Source organism: Athene cunicularia (assembly GCF_003259725.1).
Source record: "Athene cunicularia isolate RWA chromosome 5 unlocalized genomic scaffold, athCun1 chr5_part3, whole genome shotgun sequence".
Taxonomy (NCBI): Eukaryota; Metazoa; Chordata; class Aves; order Strigiformes; family Strigidae; genus Athene; species Athene cunicularia.
The window spans coordinates 9,770,083-9,788,314 of NW_020799103.1; the positions used below are offsets into that span (position 1 = coordinate 9,770,083).

The 18,232-nt window shown below is 43.1% G+C and overlaps 3 protein-coding genes across 3 annotated transcripts; all 3 read right to left on the reverse strand.

Moving 5' to 3' along the window:
• Positions 1–771: 771 nt before the first annotated feature.
• Positions 772–1,719, reverse strand: LOC113481310 (olfactory receptor 1509-like). Its single transcript, XM_026850835.1, has one exon. It carries the CDS (start codon positions 1,717–1,719, stop codon positions 772–774), a length of 948 nt encoding a protein of 315 aa, XP_026706636.1.
• A 5,150-nt stretch (positions 1,720–6,869) lies between these two features.
• On the reverse strand, positions 6,870–7,844 carry LOC113481256 (olfactory receptor 4S2-like). Its single transcript, XM_026850705.1, has one exon. The coding sequence runs from the start codon at positions 7,839–7,841 to the stop codon at positions 6,870–6,872; it is 972 nt and encodes a 323-aa protein (XP_026706506.1). The 5' UTR covers positions 7,842–7,844.
• Positions 7,845–11,664: 3,820 nt separating this feature from the next.
• On the reverse strand, positions 11,665–12,615 carry LOC113481257 (olfactory receptor 4S2-like). Its single transcript, XM_026850706.1, has one exon. It carries the CDS (start codon positions 12,598–12,600, stop codon positions 11,665–11,667), a length of 936 nt encoding a protein of 311 aa, XP_026706507.1. The 5' UTR covers positions 12,601–12,615.
• Between the last annotated feature and the right edge of the window lie 5,617 nt (positions 12,616–18,232).

Consider the following 18,232-nt stretch of genomic DNA (forward strand, 5'->3'; position numbering starts at 1 on the left):
GGAAACCAGCACAGAAATGCAAAGACAAGACAACAGGAGGAAAAAAGACAATGACGAAAGACCACAGCTGTTCAGATCTTTCTGATTTGTAGTTCAGGGAAAAGAATTATTCATGCCTTAAAAATTTCTGCATGTTTCTTAACAAACAGTAACAACATTCGTGCAAGTTCTGTTGTGTAATGGTGGTTTACTCTTTCCAAGCAATGTTTGGAGGCTGCTCAACTTTTCGCACACATGTAGGTCCAGTGTTCAATGGCCGTGACTTAGACTCTGCTATATTCTGCAGCACAATTCCTTTTCCCTTAGAAGTCCATCTCAAACATCTGAGCTCTGCCCAAGCAAAACTTGTCATTCACTGACTGCATCACAAAGCTCGCTGCATAATGCTGTCACTCCGTACTCAAGAGTTTGGTCCTTCTGACTTCTCTTTGAGGGTGCAGAGAAGGATGTTTTAATTGTCATCAGAAACTGCAATTATAATTGCAAAGCTACATGAATAGTAAAAATCTTTAAAATGTCTGATCTGTCCTGTAGCAGTGAAAAATCCATAGGTGGACCAAGGCAACTTAAAGCGCATGGAACAGATAAGAATACCAGTGAAAACTATGGCTCTGCAGAAGTCAAGGTTAGGTAAGTTCCTTAACTGGAACTAAACATCCTTTGGATTTCAGATATTGCCCTACATGTTGGATTCCAACCCGATTCCCATGCCCTAATCTGCCGTTAGTCTGTAGGAAAGTAACTCCAGGTTTGCTGCAAACCCAAGTTGTCTCAGAAGACTCTGCAGCGCTTCCACAATTTCCACATGGACGCCTTCACCTCATTATTCCTCAGGGTATAGATGAGGGGGTTCATCACCGGGGAGAAGACAGTGTAGATCACACAGATGTGCTTGTCGGAGGGGAAGGTAGAAAAGGGACGGAGGTAGATGAAGATGCAGGGTACGAAGAAGAGGGTGACGACCACCCCGTGTGAGACACAGGTAGAGAGAACCTTCCAGTGCCCCTCAGTGAAGCGGACCCTGACTGTGAGCAGGATGAAGGTGTAAGATGTGGCCAGCACCAGGAAGCAAACCAGGGATATGAAGCCGCTGTTGGAAGCTATGAGCCACGCCGTGACGTAGATGTCCGTGCAGGCAAGCCGGATGACAGGAGGCACGTCACAGAAGTAGTTGTCGATTGTGTTAGGGCCACAGAAGGGGTGCTGGATTGTGAGCAGCGTCTGGACAATGGAGTGGAGGAAGCCCCCCGCCCAGCAAGCGGAGACCCAGAGCCAGCACGCTTGCTGGCTCATGATGGCTGTGTAGTGCAGGGGCTTGCAGATGGCAGTGTAGCGGTCATATGCCATCACAGTCAGGAGGAACATCTCCGATGCCCCAACAAAGTGCAGAAAAAACAGCTGGGCTATACAGTCTTCAAACGTAATGGCCTTCCTCTGGGAGAACAGGTCCACCAGCATCCTGGGAGAGGTGACAGAGGTGTAGCAGATATCTATGAAGGACAAATTGCAGAGGAGAAAGTACATGGGTGAGGACAGCTTGGGGTCAGTCCTGACTGCCACAATGATGAGAAGGTTCCCCAGCAGAACCATGGCATAGGCCAGGAAGAAGAAGATGAAGAAGAGGACTTGCAGCTCCTTTGTCTCAGAAAGCCCCAGGAGGATGAATTCAGTCACCTGGGAGAAGTTTCCCAGTGCCATCCCTTCAGCCCAGGCTGTCATGGCACAGCTCGGGAGTGAAGTCATGGGCTGGCCAGGAAGAGAAGGGGATGGGATACAGCTCCAGAGTTCATGGATGATGAGAGCAGGATGCATTTACTGCTGTTCTGCCTGCTACAGAAAACACAGTGTCACATCATAAATTATGGTGAGCAGTGTTTGCAAAGGGCACTGTCCACCTCTCTCCTCCTGCCTTCCCACTCCCTTTTCAGGTTTCTGGTCCCTCACCCCTGAACTCCCTCTGGCCACTATTTTTCTGCATTGTAGTCGGTGTGACAAAGTGTGTGCTCTCATTTTGTCAGGGAGGAATCACATCCTACTCCTACAAAACAAGAGCCGCAAATGCTGGAAAAATGCTACACTGTCCTTTTACCTGGTGGAAGCTTAAAGTGCTGTGATGGAAGCAAATGCTGAAGCATCGTGTCTACAATATATGGTTCAACCATAGGCAGTTCCATGTTCTACTCCTGATTGCATTCCTCTGAATTGGCAAAAGGGCTCTTCAGTTAGCTTGTCCACTCTGAAACTAGAAATACATGCAAAGAACCAGGTCTGGGAGGTTCTTCAGTATTCCTCTCCACTGAGCTAGCAGCTGTTTAGTAGCTTGAGTGCTCTCTTAGGCCTGCTGTTAACAGAACAAGCTCTCCTGAAGAAACTGTGTTTTCTAACACAGCAGAAGCTGCAAAACTCTGCACAGTTTCTCTACCTCTTTGTTGTTCCAAGGAATTTTTAAAGTTCTTCAGTGGACAAATACATTTACTGTCTTGTGGAGGTTAAAACGGGACTGGCACAGGAATGTTCTTCTCATTTACAATCATACCAGGAAATTCTTTAGCTGCTCATTTCTGCCTGAAAGTTTTTAAGGCAGCAAACTGGAGATTACTACTAAGAAAGCAGTGCCTGTTTTTCATATATGCCTCTTGCCTCTTGCTCATACCTGAACACTTTTCTCAGGTCCTGCTCTATTCTCTACCACTTTCTGGTAGTTCACAAAGGCTGTTTTTCTTTCATATCAGTCAAGTTTGTTTCATGCATAATTTGGAATCTATGTCTGCAAATCACAGCACTAGCTTAGAAATGATGCCACTTTTTCCCCTCTGCCTCTCCCAAGGGCTTGGTACTCTTCCAGAGCTAACCCAGCTGCAGAGAGGGTGAACTGTCTGTAACCATCCCTGACGTTGTCCTAGACAGAGACCTGCAGAACAGGCATCACGGTTTGAGCACAACAGCTCTGGCTCCCTGTATAGTCAACGAAGAAGAATAAACACCTTAAAGACAAGTTCACGTTGTTTAGATCATTACACCACAGTGAGATGACTTATACCACAGAAGACAGTACATCTGTCCTTGAGTATAAATGGAGAGCAGATACCTGCCCCATGCTAGATGTCTACAATGCAATCAACATTAAATGAAGCTGCCTTGTAGGATCCAAATGACCAAAATGTCACAGGAGTAGTTAAATTTTTCTGTATATTTTTCAACAGATTACCAAGCATTTCTCTCTGCCTTTCACATAAACAAACACAACACCACACATATGCTTTAATATGCCATGACTGTTACGAAGAATGTAAGCAAAGGAGAGGAAAAAATTATTACTACTGTACCCAGTTACTAAATGTTGATATAACATGAACTTTCAAGTCAGAACTCCACAGCATTTGTTGTCTGAAAATATTTTAAATCATTCACTCCAAATCTGTTTCAAGTTATTAATCCAACAGGTCATGCCATTGTTCCACTCTTCTTCCTCCTGCTTGTAATTGCCATATCCTTGCTCGTGTTTAAGTTTCTTGTGGCATAGAAATTTGTTTCAGGAGGTTTTCAAGTGATTTTTCTTTTTCTGGCATGTTACGGGCAAATTTTACTGTGATGGTATCAATGTCCTATTTTCCATCCTATCACTTAGACAGGAAGATCCAATGAGGCAACACCTCCAAGGCTTTCGGAACTGACCTCTGTGTTTCCCGTATCTTCCTTCTCCCATAAGTCTTCCCATCCCAGCACAACATATAAATACTCCTGTAGCATACCGGGTATTAAACATAAGCAAAAGATAGTTTTCCACTAGTGGAGCTGGACCTGTGAGAGCTGTGTCATTACCAAACCCCGAGCAGCTACCCGAGGGCCTTATTAAATAGTTTTGGTGGCTGGGTCCCTTGGCGTGCAGCAGCACACCAATTTACTCAATAACCTTCTGTGCGTGGCGTCCTGAAGGTTGAGAAAGTCACCATGCACTTCTCAGCGCTCAGAAGCCCTTTGTAGGAAAAAACAAGTCTCTAGTAATAAAAACCATAAATGTAGAGTTGTACTACCAATCCCCACATTGAGACAGTGTTGGGCACCGGGAAATGTTGAGATCAGAGCAGATGCAGAGCTAGGACAGGTAGTGTTATGGGGAGCTGCAGTCACTCAGGGATCAGTCAGGATGAGATACAAACTGATATGAATGCTCCTTCCCCAAGCCAAAGGAACGTCTGGGCAGAGCAAAGATATCAGTGGTGATATGCTACTGAGAACTATGGCTCAAGTTCAAATCAGCTTGAACTGACTGTTCTGCCCATGATGTTAATTGATAAGAGATCCCTCTGTCCTTATCTCAGCCCACAAGCTTATATATTTAGTTTTCTCCCTCTGCCCCATTGAGGAGCATGAGTGAGAGAGGGGCTGGGTGGGTGTCCAGCAGCTAGCCAAGGTAAACCAAACACACGGCATGAACTTTAAAGACTGGAAACTAGTCTTTATGCAATGTAGAAAAAGAAGAAATGTGATTACTGAATTTTATGGCCATTTCTGCTGTATCTTCAGGAGGTGAAAGGAGTAGCCTCTTACAGTTAAGAAGGACCTGGAAATCTAGAAAGGAAATCTTGTGACTACACCCCTGTTTTTACACCCTAACAGCAGGGAAGATAAACCCTTCCTCTTCTGTTATTCATTGCTACCTCTTTCTCTTCTTATTCTATCTGTAAATATAGAGAAATTATAAAAATTATTTGTCTGAGCAGTGATGTTTTACTTCTCATTTTACTATCATTATAAAGTAACAAGGACTTATTGCTGTATTTCATCTCCATGTGTCACCAATTGACTTGAGGCAAATGAGTGAGTTGTCAGCTATTTTAAGGACAGCCTGTTCCTCTGCTTCTCTTTCCAAAATATTAGTGCCAATAGAAGATTTTAGAAAATGTGTGCCTTGACCACAGTCAGTCATTTTGCAGTAGAAGAGCATTGCCCAGATTCATGAGATTCTAGAGACATTTCTACATCTCCACACTGGAAATGGCTGAGGAAAATGTCAACCAAACAGTAACGTTCTTATTAAGAAGATGAGGAGTGTTTTCCATGTTCAACTAGGAACTTTGTTGTATTTCAGGATGGAGAAATATTTAATTCTCATATTGCCACTGAGATACCTATCCCTGTACTGGCCAAACCATGAAATTTAATCCAGTGTCTAAATAAAACTATTAAAAATATCCTGATGATCCACTGGACTGTGGATCAGTCAGTGTCTATGGTCTTAAACCATGCTTGGATTGCTGCCCTGATAGATTATAAAGGTCACCTATGACATAAACTCAAGGTCTTGGAATGGTGTTAGACAGCAGGGCTCCTTTAAATTATATTGATCCAAGCACGAATAGCCATAACTTTAGGTTTATAGTACAGGAAGGTTTTTCAGACCTGGGCATTAATTTGCATGTCTTACATTTGTTGTCACTGGACAGCTTAGATCATGAGTGTTTGAGGAACCAGGGGCAGGAGGGAGAACAAAACTGAAGTAGATAGCACATTCACCAGAAAGTACCAAAATATAAAAATGGGAACATTCAGACTTGAAAGAAAGGAAAGCTTTTAGCTATTATCCTGGTGAGCTTTTGAATCACAGTGATGACATTAAGATGTAACAATAGTAATTATCATTACTGGAAGTTGCACTGGAAGGGGAAGGAGAGAAGATGCCCCTCCTGTTATCAGCATCAGCAAATGATCAAACCTGCTTCTAGTACCAGTTTTTTAAAAGCTAACTCATGGATTCAGCATATGGCAATGCAATACCCACAGCAGGGCATTTACTCCAAGCAGAACAGGAGCACCAGTGGATTGTTTCCAGCAGCAGGAAACAATCAATTTTGCAAACACTTTTGGCCACCATCTCCCACCTGAATGGACTACAGAGTAGCTGCAGCTTGTTTGATTGAAAGGTCACACTAACTGATAGGATGCTCTACCTGGAAAACATTTTTAATATTGACATAATTTGCTGGTATTTCAGTACAGCCTGCCATCTTTCCCTGTCATGCAGACACCTAATAAGACCTCCGACTTCTCTCATGGTCCTGTTGTACCATTAAATGAGTCTCACCTGCTCAAAGGCTGTTGACTTCCTCAGCAGCTTGCTCAGCTGAGGACACCCCACATTAACACATCAAAATATGTGAGATAAAAGCTGCCAGTGCTGTGCTGTACTGAAAGGTTTGTGTACTCTTGGAAGCTTGCTACCGCCATCACTCCTTTGTGTAAAAATTTAAGGAGATTCTACTCTCCAGAGCTTCTAGGAGCTAGTAGGAAAGAACAACCTCTCAAAATACTTGTTATTTCTCCTATTGCCAGGAGAAGCCTGGAAAAATACCCAAGATACAGCTGTGAGGTGCCTGAAGGTAAATACCGCAAAACTACCCCCAATGCTCAGGTTTGGTAGCTGACAATAACTTCACATTCTTTTGACTGACAGTTTCCAAAGTAGGGCACAAACCCCGGGGCTGAAACAAGGGAAAATTTAATACAACAGTGTAATAAACAATCTGAACAACAACAATAGCAATAATAACAACAATAAACAGTAATAACAGTAAACAAGACAAAAGATATACAGAGAAATACCGCAGTGAACACAGCCAGCCCGCCACGCGTGCTTCCCGTGACAAAAGCCACAAAGGAAGAAGCTTCCATGGTATGAATAATGCAGCTGGAGATCCCTTCCCCCTGCTTGGGAGAAACTTAACCCTATCCTAGCTGAACCAGGACAGTTACATAAAACCTTTAATATAGTATCAGCCCTATTCTGAACAGCTGTGCTGAAAACAGAGCAACTTTACTGGACAGTCTTTCCTGAACACTTCTCTTTCACCCCCCATGGTTTCTTAAGCTCACATCACCTTGCAAACATGTACTATGTTGTTTCGTTTATCACACCTCTTCACTTTTCTGATCCACAACTTTTTCATGGCATTTTTCACTTCTTCGTTTCGGAGGGTGTAGATTAAGGGATTGAGCATAGGCGTGATGATGGTGTAGAACACAGAGACCATCTTGTCTGCTGAGAAGGTGGTGGAAGGGCGTATATAGATGAAAATGCATGGCCCAAAGAACAGAATTACAACAGTGATGTGGGAACTACATGTATAGAGTGCTTTGAGACGCACCTTGGAAGAGCATGTCCTCAAAGAAACCAAGATAACAGCATAGGACGCAACAAGAACAACAAAGCAGCTCAGGGAAATGCCACCACTATTGACAGCCACAATGACACCGATGATGTAGACGTCAGTGCAGGCCAGCTTCAGTAAAGGGTGAACATCGCAGAAGTAATGGTCAATCTCACTGGGCCCACAAAAGGGTAGCCAAATGGCCAGCAAGGTCTGCACCACTGAGTGTATAAAGCCTCCCACCCAGGAAGCTGCCACCAGCCAGCCACAGACATGCTTGTTCACAATATTTGTGTAATGAAGTGGCTTACATATAGCAATGCAGCGATCATAGGCCATCACCGTGAGAAGGAAGATCTCAGTGCATCCGAAGAAATGGACGGCAAAGAGTTGAGCTATGCAGCCCACAAAAGAGATGGTCTTCTTCTCAACAAGAAGGTCATAAATGAGTTTGGGAGCTGTGACAGTAGAGTAACTGATGTCTACAAAAGACAAGTAGCTCAGGAAGAAGTACATGGGAGAGTTCAGCTGTTCGCTTGTCTTTATAGTAGTGATGATTAGCAGGTTTCCAAGAACGATGGTGGCATAGAAGATTAAGAATAATGAGAAGCACATTTTTGCTACTGTCTTGTCTTGTGTCAGTCCGTGGAGGATGAACTCAGTCACATTGTTTTTGTTCTCCATAGGCACCATGTAGACAGGACCTGAAGCACAGAAAAACACCAGCTATGGCATTAGACATGGAACGTTACCGCACACACACATACGGACCACCGGTATGTTAAATATGAAACATATTTCCTTTGCTGTCTTTTTGGGACAGTTTCCATTTAAAGTCAATGTTTCCCTCAAGGAGTAACAGATGATATCCAAATCAGAATGTATTATTGAGGTATATAATAACAAGATCAAATTATTTATTTGAGGAGGTTGGTAGAAATAATATCCTTAAGAATCCTAGTTCTAAGCTTTGCCTCTTTTAAAAAAGAAGAGTAATTACCAGGTCCCCTCAAGACCCACTTTTACCCTTTGATTTGGAAATAAAAGTTGACCAAAAGAGAGAGTGCATCTTTAATTCAAGTCTCAACACTTTGATCATGGCTCAAGGAAGATCATTGCCTAAGTAGTGACTGTACTTTCCTTTTCAGTTCTCTAAAGGATTGCAGCAGAGATACTTCTTCTTGCTCTGACTGCGATAGACCTGAATAAGTTCAGTCACAGAAAGAGTTGGCCAGTGTTTTCTTGGACTGCCTTTCTTACAGTACATGAGTGAACTGATCTGGAGGTAATTTGTATTAATGGTGCGTTGGCAGGGGTCTGGATATCTCATACAGCTCCCAGAACACAGCTCATAAATACACATGTAGTGCCACTGGGGTCATGAGTGCACTGCTGGTGACCCTCCTTTACTCACAGACCCCCATGAATTCACCTTTGCGGAATTCCCATGCAGTTCACAAGTATCACTAGTGCTCAATGTATGCTTGAAGATAGAGGTGGCAAATGTGTAATAACCTTGACTTTGATATCAGCAAACCCTTTGGGGTTTGAATTCTACTTGACAATCACAGAACACTCAGTTCTTTCTCCTGAGCTCTCTACCTCACCTCCTGGCTACTTCCCGACTAGGGCAGCAGAGGAAAGGTCCCTTAATGTCTCCATCCCTATCTCCATTGCCCCTCCACGAGCAGAATGAAGGCACTGTGAGGAAGACCAAAGTGTGTGTCGTGACCGCTGTTGCCTGACATGTCCCGCTCAGACAATGTAAGACTGGTCACGTAGGAAGCGCTGTCATCAGCTCCCAAGTCCTCTCTGTAACACTGACAACATCCTTTTGACAGATCCTTCTGGAAACAGCATATAACTGGGAAAAAGAATACACCAACTAAAGCAAAGGATGAAAAATCTGCAATTGAGTTCTTTCTAATTCATTAAACGGACCTCACAAAAGTCGCTCACCAGAAATGCCTATTTTCAAAGGTAGAATTTCAGTCATGCTAGAACAAAACAAAGGAACGATATCCGAAAACTTACACAATTCATATTTGCCAGTATCCAAGAGTTCACATGCTATTCCTCCTCTGATGACCTCCTCTAACTGCTTTAGGTGGTTTCATCAGAATGTCTCAGCTGGAAGTTGCTGCTTGGATGTTGTGAGAGCATCTCTCTGCCACTTCTGAAACGTACAGCAGCTGAAAAGAACAGCCTGACTCTCCACCTGCAATTCTCATTCTGCAAAGAACAACTTCCAAGAACATCTACAAGAACAATTATCTTTCAGAAGATGGGGAAATTGTAGCAGAAATATTTAAACTGAATCACGCAGCAGAAGCACAAGACTATCAGGAGTAATGAGATCCCAGAGGCATACAGAGGTTTGTCAGAAATCATCAGTGGACAAGGAGCTAAGAACTGTACATTGAATAGTTATTAGGGCAATCTCTGGAGGTCGGAGTGTGGTCACCTAGACTGTTACGTTGCACATGAGTTTGCTTGCTTGTTTGTTTCTTTGCTGTCTGGTTTTTTAATGCTGCCCAGACAAATATTTACTATTGGACATGTATATCTCCTGGAAGCATTCTGGTTCAAATAAACATCACACCTGACTATTTGCAAGACTTGTATTCACCTTACCTTTTCAATCAAATATTCTTGGAGTAAAGAGGTCTCTTACACAGGACATTTGTATAAATTCTGCCTCGAGTCCTAAGCTAATATTTCTCATATGCATTCTTATTTCTTATTAACTTGTTCTTATGACTGCATGTGCTATAGACTGTTATCCCTTAGACATCTGCTGTACAAATTTGAAACAAGAAGTAAAACAGGAAATTACTTCAAAAAATTTAGAAAGGTTTGTGGTTAGTCCTCACTGCTTAACAGGTATTTTTACTGTGATAATGCAAAACACAGAAACACCTCTTTAGCCCAAGTATTAAGTTCTTATAAGAATTCTTACCGAAATGTAAAGGAGCATAATGTGACACCTATAAGCTGCTGGTCAAATATTTGCCCAGCAGCACCCAGAAATGAGACATCCAGAACAAATACTTGCTGTTGACGTCCAAAGCATTAAAAAAAATATATCTATTTTTAAGATATATGTATACATATAATTTTGTGCATATATATATATATATATATATATATATATATATATAAAGTTATAAGCCCTAGCTTGGGCTGGGAACACCTTGTAACCTTGAATCCTACTTAAGGCACATTGATGTGTAACACAGCTGCAGGTGTTTATAGGGAATGTGAGTGAAGAAATAAAAGAGCTTCAGTTACTTTTGAATGCAACCAAGCAGGGATTTTTCCTTCCTCACTCAGCTGACTTGGTGGTTTTCTGCTGGCAATGTAGGGGCTAGGGTTTCTTGTCTCATTGTGCTCCTCAGATGGAGACCCCAGGCAGCTACAGATTGTACCCAGAGACAGTTTTGACTGGCACTGAACTGGTTTGGGTTTTTTATCCTCAGGTTCTTCTCTTCCCTCCTGCAATAGTAGGGGTACCAGCTGTTCCCATGGCAAACACCTTCTTCCCTTGCGTGGGTATGTAAATGTGCTCTGTTGGGCTAGGAGTTGTCTTGCATACTGGAATAGTTTCTAAACAATTCTTTTTTTTCCACTGATAAATGAAATTGTGCCTCCAAATGCCTTCTTTGGTGACTCCTTCACTTCTTACAGTCAGCAAGGTGTTTTTCATTAGATCTATGATTTCATATTAGTCTCAACACTAAAATAAAAATCTTGAGGCAGAGCTGAAGGATAGAGGGGATGGTTGGAAGGATGGCATCCATGATAGGTGAGGTAGGTAGAATTATGGAACAGTTTGGGTTGGAAGGAACCTTTGAAGATCATCTAGCCCAAACCCCACCACCACAGACAGAGGCATCTTTCACTAGATCGGGTTGCTCAAAGCCCTGTCCAACCTGGCCTTGAGCACTGCAGGAAGGATTTGTTTTACTGTCAGGAGAAGAGGAGAAGTTTCCCTCCTCTTACCTGCATCAGCAAATGACCCAACTAGCACCTAATACCAGATGTGTAACTGCTAACCCATGGATTCAAGATACCACAATGTGGTTCTCATAAAAAGGCATTTACTGCAAGCAGAAATTCCAGTAGGTGAGTATAGTCCTCTGTTTCCCAGCTGAATGGATTACAGAGCAGATGGAGTTCATCTAAAAAGTTTATATCTGAGTAATGGGATGCTCTACTTGGACAAAATTCTCAGTATTTTTGATAGTATTTATTTAAACACTGGTGTTTCAGATAGTGTTCAGGAGCCCCAGGCCTGAGCCAGCACTAGTTGACAAGAGAATAGAAAGAGAATGCCCACTTGTCACAGAGTTCACAATGTCTTTCAGATCAAAAGATGAATCTTTGGTGTGTTCCTAATTACAACGGGAGCTAACAAGCTGTTCTTTGAAAGGCATTTTTGGGGGAATTTTCCCAAAAGAAATTATAGTGAAAGATGCTTGATTTTCTCCGATCCTTTGGAAACGTAACCACAGTTCTACACCTTCCCATTTTCACTTCCCACTTTTCTGCTCCACAGTTTTCTCATGGCACTCTTCACCTCCTTATTTCTTAGCGTGTAGATGAGTGGGTTCAGCATGGGTATGATGACAGTGTAAAACACTGCCACGCTCTTGTCCTCCGACAGATTGCTGGACGGACGTATGTAGATGAACGTGCACGGCCCAAAGCATAGAATCACCACAGTGATATGGGACCCACAGGTGGAGAGGGCCTTGTGCCACCCTTCAGATATTTGACTTTTCAAGGAAACCAGGATGACAACGTAGGACATGACCAGGATGACAAAACAGCTCAGAGTTATCATTCCACTGTTGGCAACAACAATGATGCCCACAGTGTAGGTGTCGGTACAGGCCAGTTGTAGTAGAGGGTGGACGTCACAGAAGTAGTGGTCAATTTTGTTAGGGCCACAGAATGGGAGCTGAGAGGTTAGAAGAGTCTGCACTATGGAGTGCACAAAGCCTCCTACCCACGAGCCGATCACCATGCGGCCACACACGCGCCTGGTCATGAGGGTGGTGTAGTGGAGAGGTCTGCAGATGGCCACGTAGCGATCGTAGGCCATCACTGTGAGGATGAAAAACTCTGTGCAGACAAAGAAATGTACCCCAAACAGCTGTGCTATGCAACCCACAAAGGAGATGGTTTTATTTTCTACAAGGAAGTCAGCAATCATTTTGGGAGCTGTGATAGAAGAATAACAGATATCTAGAAAGGCCAGGTAGCAGAGGAAGAAATACATGGGGGAGTTCAGACACTGACTGCTAATTACAGTGATAACAATGAGCAGATTCCCTGCCACAGTAATCATATAGAAGAACAGAAACATCACAAAACATATTTTCTGCACTCCTTGGTTCTCTGAGAGGCCCAGAAGAATGAATTCCTTCACGCTGCTTGCGTTCTCCATGCTAATCAGTTGAGTGGCGATAATGCAATGCACAGCCTGGGCACGTGGAAAAATAAAGACAAGTGATTCATCAGGTTTTTTCATTCTTAAAAATGAATTCTTTATCAGAAGTGCATGCACACTGAGAAATATACAGGATTAGCATTAAGTTTATGAAGTGGGTTTTTTGTTGGTTTTTACTGTAGAGTTTAACCAAAACCAGACACCTCTTAGGAACAAACTATCGGCTGTATGGAATTCATCCTAGTATCAAAACATTTCCAGTCAATTGCTGTTAAAAATGGCCATGGCAAGTCCTGCCCAATAAAAACACCAGCAGTACTCCCTGTTTGTGCAGGTCGTCTGAGCAGATCTGTGGAATGATTCGGTTAATTCAAATTATCTGGCGCCTATTTACAATTACAGCAAAATCAGAAGCTCTTGTGCATGCAAAAACTGGTCAAGCATCCACAGGAAACACAGAAATGGAGAAAACCCAAAATTGCTCTCAAACCCACAAAGTAAAGCCTAGAGAGGAAGTTGGGAAAGTTAGGGACTTTTCCTGTGCTTGCAGTTGTACTAAGAGTAGGTAAAAGGTATTCAAGACGGGGAGTAAAATTTACATGGATAATTCCTTTTCTGATACGTCTCCAAGTAAAAAAGATCAGTAAGAACAACATGACATCGATTTCTACCTAGTCTTACCAAGTTGTGATCCTCTCCACCCCTCCTCTTTTCACTTAGCACTGTGTTTTGCTGATTAAGGATACCCATTAAACCCAGACACCGGAGTGAAAAGAGCAGGCGTATTTTACTGGTGATAACCGATGTAACAGTGCAATACAGAGGACACACAGTAAGAGACAGCAGAATAGTGCACTTAAAGCAACAAACAGGAAAGGGCAGTGTGATGCATTAAATCATTACTACACGAAGAGAGACTGGAGATTAAGAACGGTCCCTCACCACGAGCACGCGTCACCATCCCCCAGCGCCGCAGCGCTGGGCAGCCCCGTCACAGCGAGGGGCTGCAGAGCCTGTCCCGGCAAGGGGGAAATCCTGCGCGGGGCGTCCGCCCGTAGGTGAGGCGTCCAGAGCCGCTGCAAACGGGCCCGGCCTTATAGACCAGAGATCGGCAAGCCAGGCTAGCCGGCACCTTTGTGTGGAGCGGAACATTTCTGGTTTCATTCTCCTGTTGGATTCCACCCAAAGCCTGGCCAGGGCTCGGGGGGGGAAACCAAGGGAGTTTCTAACAAGGGCAAATACGTGGGTTCTCAGCCTTGAACAGGCTGAACACGGGAAGTCGGATACATTCTCTCAGCATTTTGTCCTCGCTACTGATTATATTCTAGGCTGCCTCTTTCCCTAGCGAGTTACACACTTTGTTAATGATTACAGACTAAGTTAGCAGCTTCGGCTTGGGGCCTGGTGTTCAGGCGTCAGTATTTCAGTGCTTTAGCGCTTTTTACATCAACATAAGTGGGTTGTTGTAACTTAGTGCAATACCTACTAGCACAGTGGTTATCAGTTATAAAATATACAAGATTCATCTATAGGTCAGCTCTGGCTCGGGCCTCTTGTCCAAGCCTTAGCACTTCACACTGACACAGTTTTCTACAGAAAACAAAGGACAAAATGTGTGTATTTATGGCTGGGCAGTAGCCAGAGGAAGAGAACAGCTGGGCCCCATCTAGGCCAGGGCAGAACTGGAAGCAGAGCCCTCCAGTCTCAGTGTCATGTTTAGGCAGTTGGTGGTTCAGAAAGGAGTGACCAAGAGATAAATGATAAAGGAAAACTATATTCCTGAATAACGGCGGATGGGAAACTCCTGAGCTAAAACAAGCTGTATATTTTTGAAAGGATTGTGAAGATATGACCCACTCACCACAAGACAGCTCTACTGTGTGTCCTTCTCGCTAAGGCCCCCGTCACCATCACCAAACTGCATTTCACAGTATGTTCCTCTGCCTCATTCCATCTCACTACCTTACGTCACATAGGCACCTATATGTAAGCTAGTCATGTGCATTTTTTTTTCTGCCTTTGCAGGGCAGCTCATGCCAGCCTAAGGTGTCTACTTAAGGTGTCTAAGATGTGAGGAATTCCATTCTGGAGATACCTATTTCTTTTTGTCGACTCCAAAAGAACGACAAGAATGACTAATTCAGAGGAAGATTCCCACATCGGAATACTTCTAAAGGTATCTTTTCAGGGAGAGACTATAGGTATATGATATAATGCAACCAATTGCAAAATAAAATAAACACAAAGTGGATGGTTAACATTTCAAAAAGGGTGAGTAATTGCATCATCTCCTTGGCTGCAAGCATTCTTCCCTAAAATTTCAGGTGGTTAAATGGGAAACAAAATAACAAAATAACCTAATCTGGGACTACATAATTAGTTCTGCATGCTTCCAGCCAAAAATAGCCATAGACAATTGGTAACTTCAGTGAAAATTTCTTTTTGTATTTTCACATTTGTTCAAGAAGGGAAACAAAAGAGGAAAAGAAATCAGGAAAAGAAGAAAGGAAACAAGAAAAGAAAGGAAATGAAACAAGAAAGGATCCCAAGAATGTGGAAAACTTACCTCGTTTGTGTTTGGAGATCTAATTTTTTGTGTATGATTTTATCTCCCCAACACCTGCCTTCTCTGGTAGGAATACGTTAGAGCACAGAATCTTTAAAGAACATAGAAAAGCTTCTGGAAATCTTCCAACACTTGCTTAGGAGGTGCCTTTTACTGCATAATCCTGTCTAATTTCATTTCTTGCATCACAAGTGTATCTTGGTATTCTCTGCCTGTGTGAGAACTGCTTTGGTGGGCTGTCTGGGTAGTGTGGCCTGCTCTGGGTGCGATGAAGGATGCATTCGCAACCCAGCAGCAGAAAGAAGACGGAGAAGAAAACTGCTTAAATAGAACTCTTTAACCCTCTCCAAGGAAATCTCGCACCTCAAGGGCTCTTGGGGCTGGAGGAGGGAGGTGTGGAGGCTTAATGAAGGGAAGGCATGAAAGGAAGAGGCAAAGGAGGAGAAAATAACTCTCCTGACTGAAAAGTTTAAGCAAACATATATTGAAGAAATAGCCATCAGTCAGTGATGATGATATTCTGAAGTCATTTCAGGATTTCTCCAGTAGAAATAACAGCCAATGGATTAGCTGAATATTAAACTGGACAAGCATTTGCAATGACCTAGTCCAGTTTAACCCCTTCCAGAGTCTTCCAGTAAGCCATGCTTTATGGTTTTCCCAAGTGTGGAGGCCCATTAGATTCACTGCTTTGGCTTTATAGTGTTGTGAGTAATAAAATAGTACTTTTAAATCTTTGTGTATCCCAAAAAGAAAACACAAAAACCACAAATCTTTTTTAAAAAGTCAAAGTCAAAAGTCAAAAGACTTTAAAAAGTCTTTTGAAGGGCAAGTCAGGCACACTTCTGTCAGTAGTGGTTATGGTTAAGCTTTCACAGAGAGAGAATGTGTCCTGGTTTACCTCTTGATGTCCATTCAAGTCCTCTTTTGCATGAAATTTCATCACTGGCAACCCAATGAATAAAGCCTCTTGCAAGAACTTGCACGTTTTAGCAAAGGTCAGCCAATTACAGAATAAGTAAAAAAAAATTCCTGCTTTTACAAATAGGAGAACTGAGGGAGGAAGTCAGCTATTTTATGCCTGTGGAAGTCAGCTGAGTTGAGTCTTCATCACTCTAGGCTTTCCTATGGAAAGAAATATATCTCTCCAGAATTTGATTCACCTGATCTACCTCAGACCCGATTTTAGGATGGGATTAGGTCTGAAATAGACATTTAGAGAACCTCATGAAGTTCAGCAAGGCCAAGTACAAGGTCCTGCACATGGGTTGAGGCAATCCCCACTATCAGTGCAGACTGGAGGATGAAGGGAATGAGAGCAGCCCTGCAGACAAGGGCTTGGGGATACTGGTGGATGAAAAATTGAACATGAGCTGGCAATGTGCGCTTGCAGCCTAGAAAGCAAATCATATCATGGGGTTCATCAAAAGAAGTATGGCCAGCAGGTCAAGGCGGGTGATTCTCCCCTTATACTCCACTCTAGTGAGACCCCACCTGGAATACTGCATCCAGCTCTGGTGTCCTCAGTACAAGACAGATATGGACCTTAGAGCAGGTCCAGAGTAGGGCCATGGAAATGATCAGAGCACTGGAACAGCTCTCCTATGAAGAAAGGTTGAGACTTCAGCCTTAAGAAGAGAAGGCCCCTTAAGACCTTCTTGTGTCCTGTCAATATTTCATAAGAAAGACAGAGAAAGGCTTTTCAATAGCCTTTGTGACAGGACAAGTGACAGGACAAAGGGCAACAGTTTTAAACTGGAAGAGAGTAGATTTAGATTGGACACAAGGAAGACATTTTTTATGATGAAGGTGGTGAGACACTGGAACAGGTTGTCCCGAGAAGCTGTGGCTGCCCCCTCCCTAGAAGTGTTCAAGGCCAGGTTGGATGGGGCTGTGAGCAACCTGGTCTAGTGAAAGCTGTCTCTACCTATGGCAGGGAGAGTTGGACTAGATAATCTTTAAAGGTCTCTTCCAACCCAAACCATCCTATGATTCTATGCAATCTTGACGTCAAGAAGAGCCTCATCTTTCTTAACTTAAAGCTTCTGCAGCCAAAGTTGAATCTATGAAATTAAACACAGGAAAGCAAATGGATATGCTATTTCATGCATCAGTTCAACTCATCACTGTTCTGAAGTCTACTGTGTATTTTTAGCTTCTGACTTACACGTATCAATAAATTGTTTCATCCACTGCCCATCACTTGGGTTCATTGACTGACAGTTCTTGAAATTTAGAATGGCCAAATAACAAGCAAGGCAATGTAGCCATCTCCTGACACAGAATGCCAGCAGTCCATGCAGTGAAAATGAAAATGAAAAATTAATGAGGAGGTTAAATACTGCTTTAAGTGAAAATAGTCTTCTAACTTAAATATCATCTTACACTGTAGCCTGGAGTCCTGGGCAGATTGATAAGGGTTAACAGTAGTCACTATAGGAAACAGAGTATTGGGTAAGAAAGTAAAAACAGTCTTACGATCTTTGGAAAAGGAAGAGGAACAACAAATGACAGAAGAAGCTAAGGATGAACCAGCAGGTATCTAGCTTGCTAAGCTATTTGGGCCAGATCTGCCAGTTTCTGTACCCACTGACACACACGGCAGCAATTTGGCTAGCGTCATACTCATCTCCTTTTGTTTCGCTACCCATGCGGACTAGCAGAAGTGACTTAATTCACCAGCCCAAATCAAGAGTTGCCGGTATCTCCTGTTACAAAATAGTTTCCTATAAGGATGTGCTTACTACCAGGAAAGGAGAAAGGTGTTTTCTCCATTTTCCCTCCACTTCCTTTGACAGGTGGATCTGGACACCATGGTGGTGGCAGCTCATGCTCATAGAGGGACTGTACCTGGTGAGAAGATGAGTGAGGTAGTGTGGGTAGGTAGTAAATGCTGGCAAGAGTCTGTCTTGGTAGATACATGAGGTGTGGATTTGATGGTGGGCAGGATGGGGCTGAGCCACTGTTGGGGGGGGGGGAAGTTGTGAAACTGGAAGTGGAAGGCACAAGGCTGGAGGCTGTCTTGAGGGATTTTGTGAAATCGGAAGTGCCTGAGGTGTGGTG

Bases quoted from the DNA above. Each gene is read 5' to 3' on its own strand.
- LOC113481256 (XM_026850705.1), bottom strand. From the start codon at position 7,841: ATGGTGCCTATGGAGAACAAAAACAATGTGACTGAGTTCATCCTCCAC.
- LOC113481257 (XM_026850706.1), bottom strand. From the start codon at position 12,600: ATGGAGAACGCAAGCAGCGTGAAGGAATTCATTCTTCTGGGCCTCTCA.
- LOC113481310 (XM_026850835.1), bottom strand. From the start codon at position 1,719: ATGACAGCCTGGGCTGAAGGGATGGCACTGGGAAACTTCTCCCAGGTG.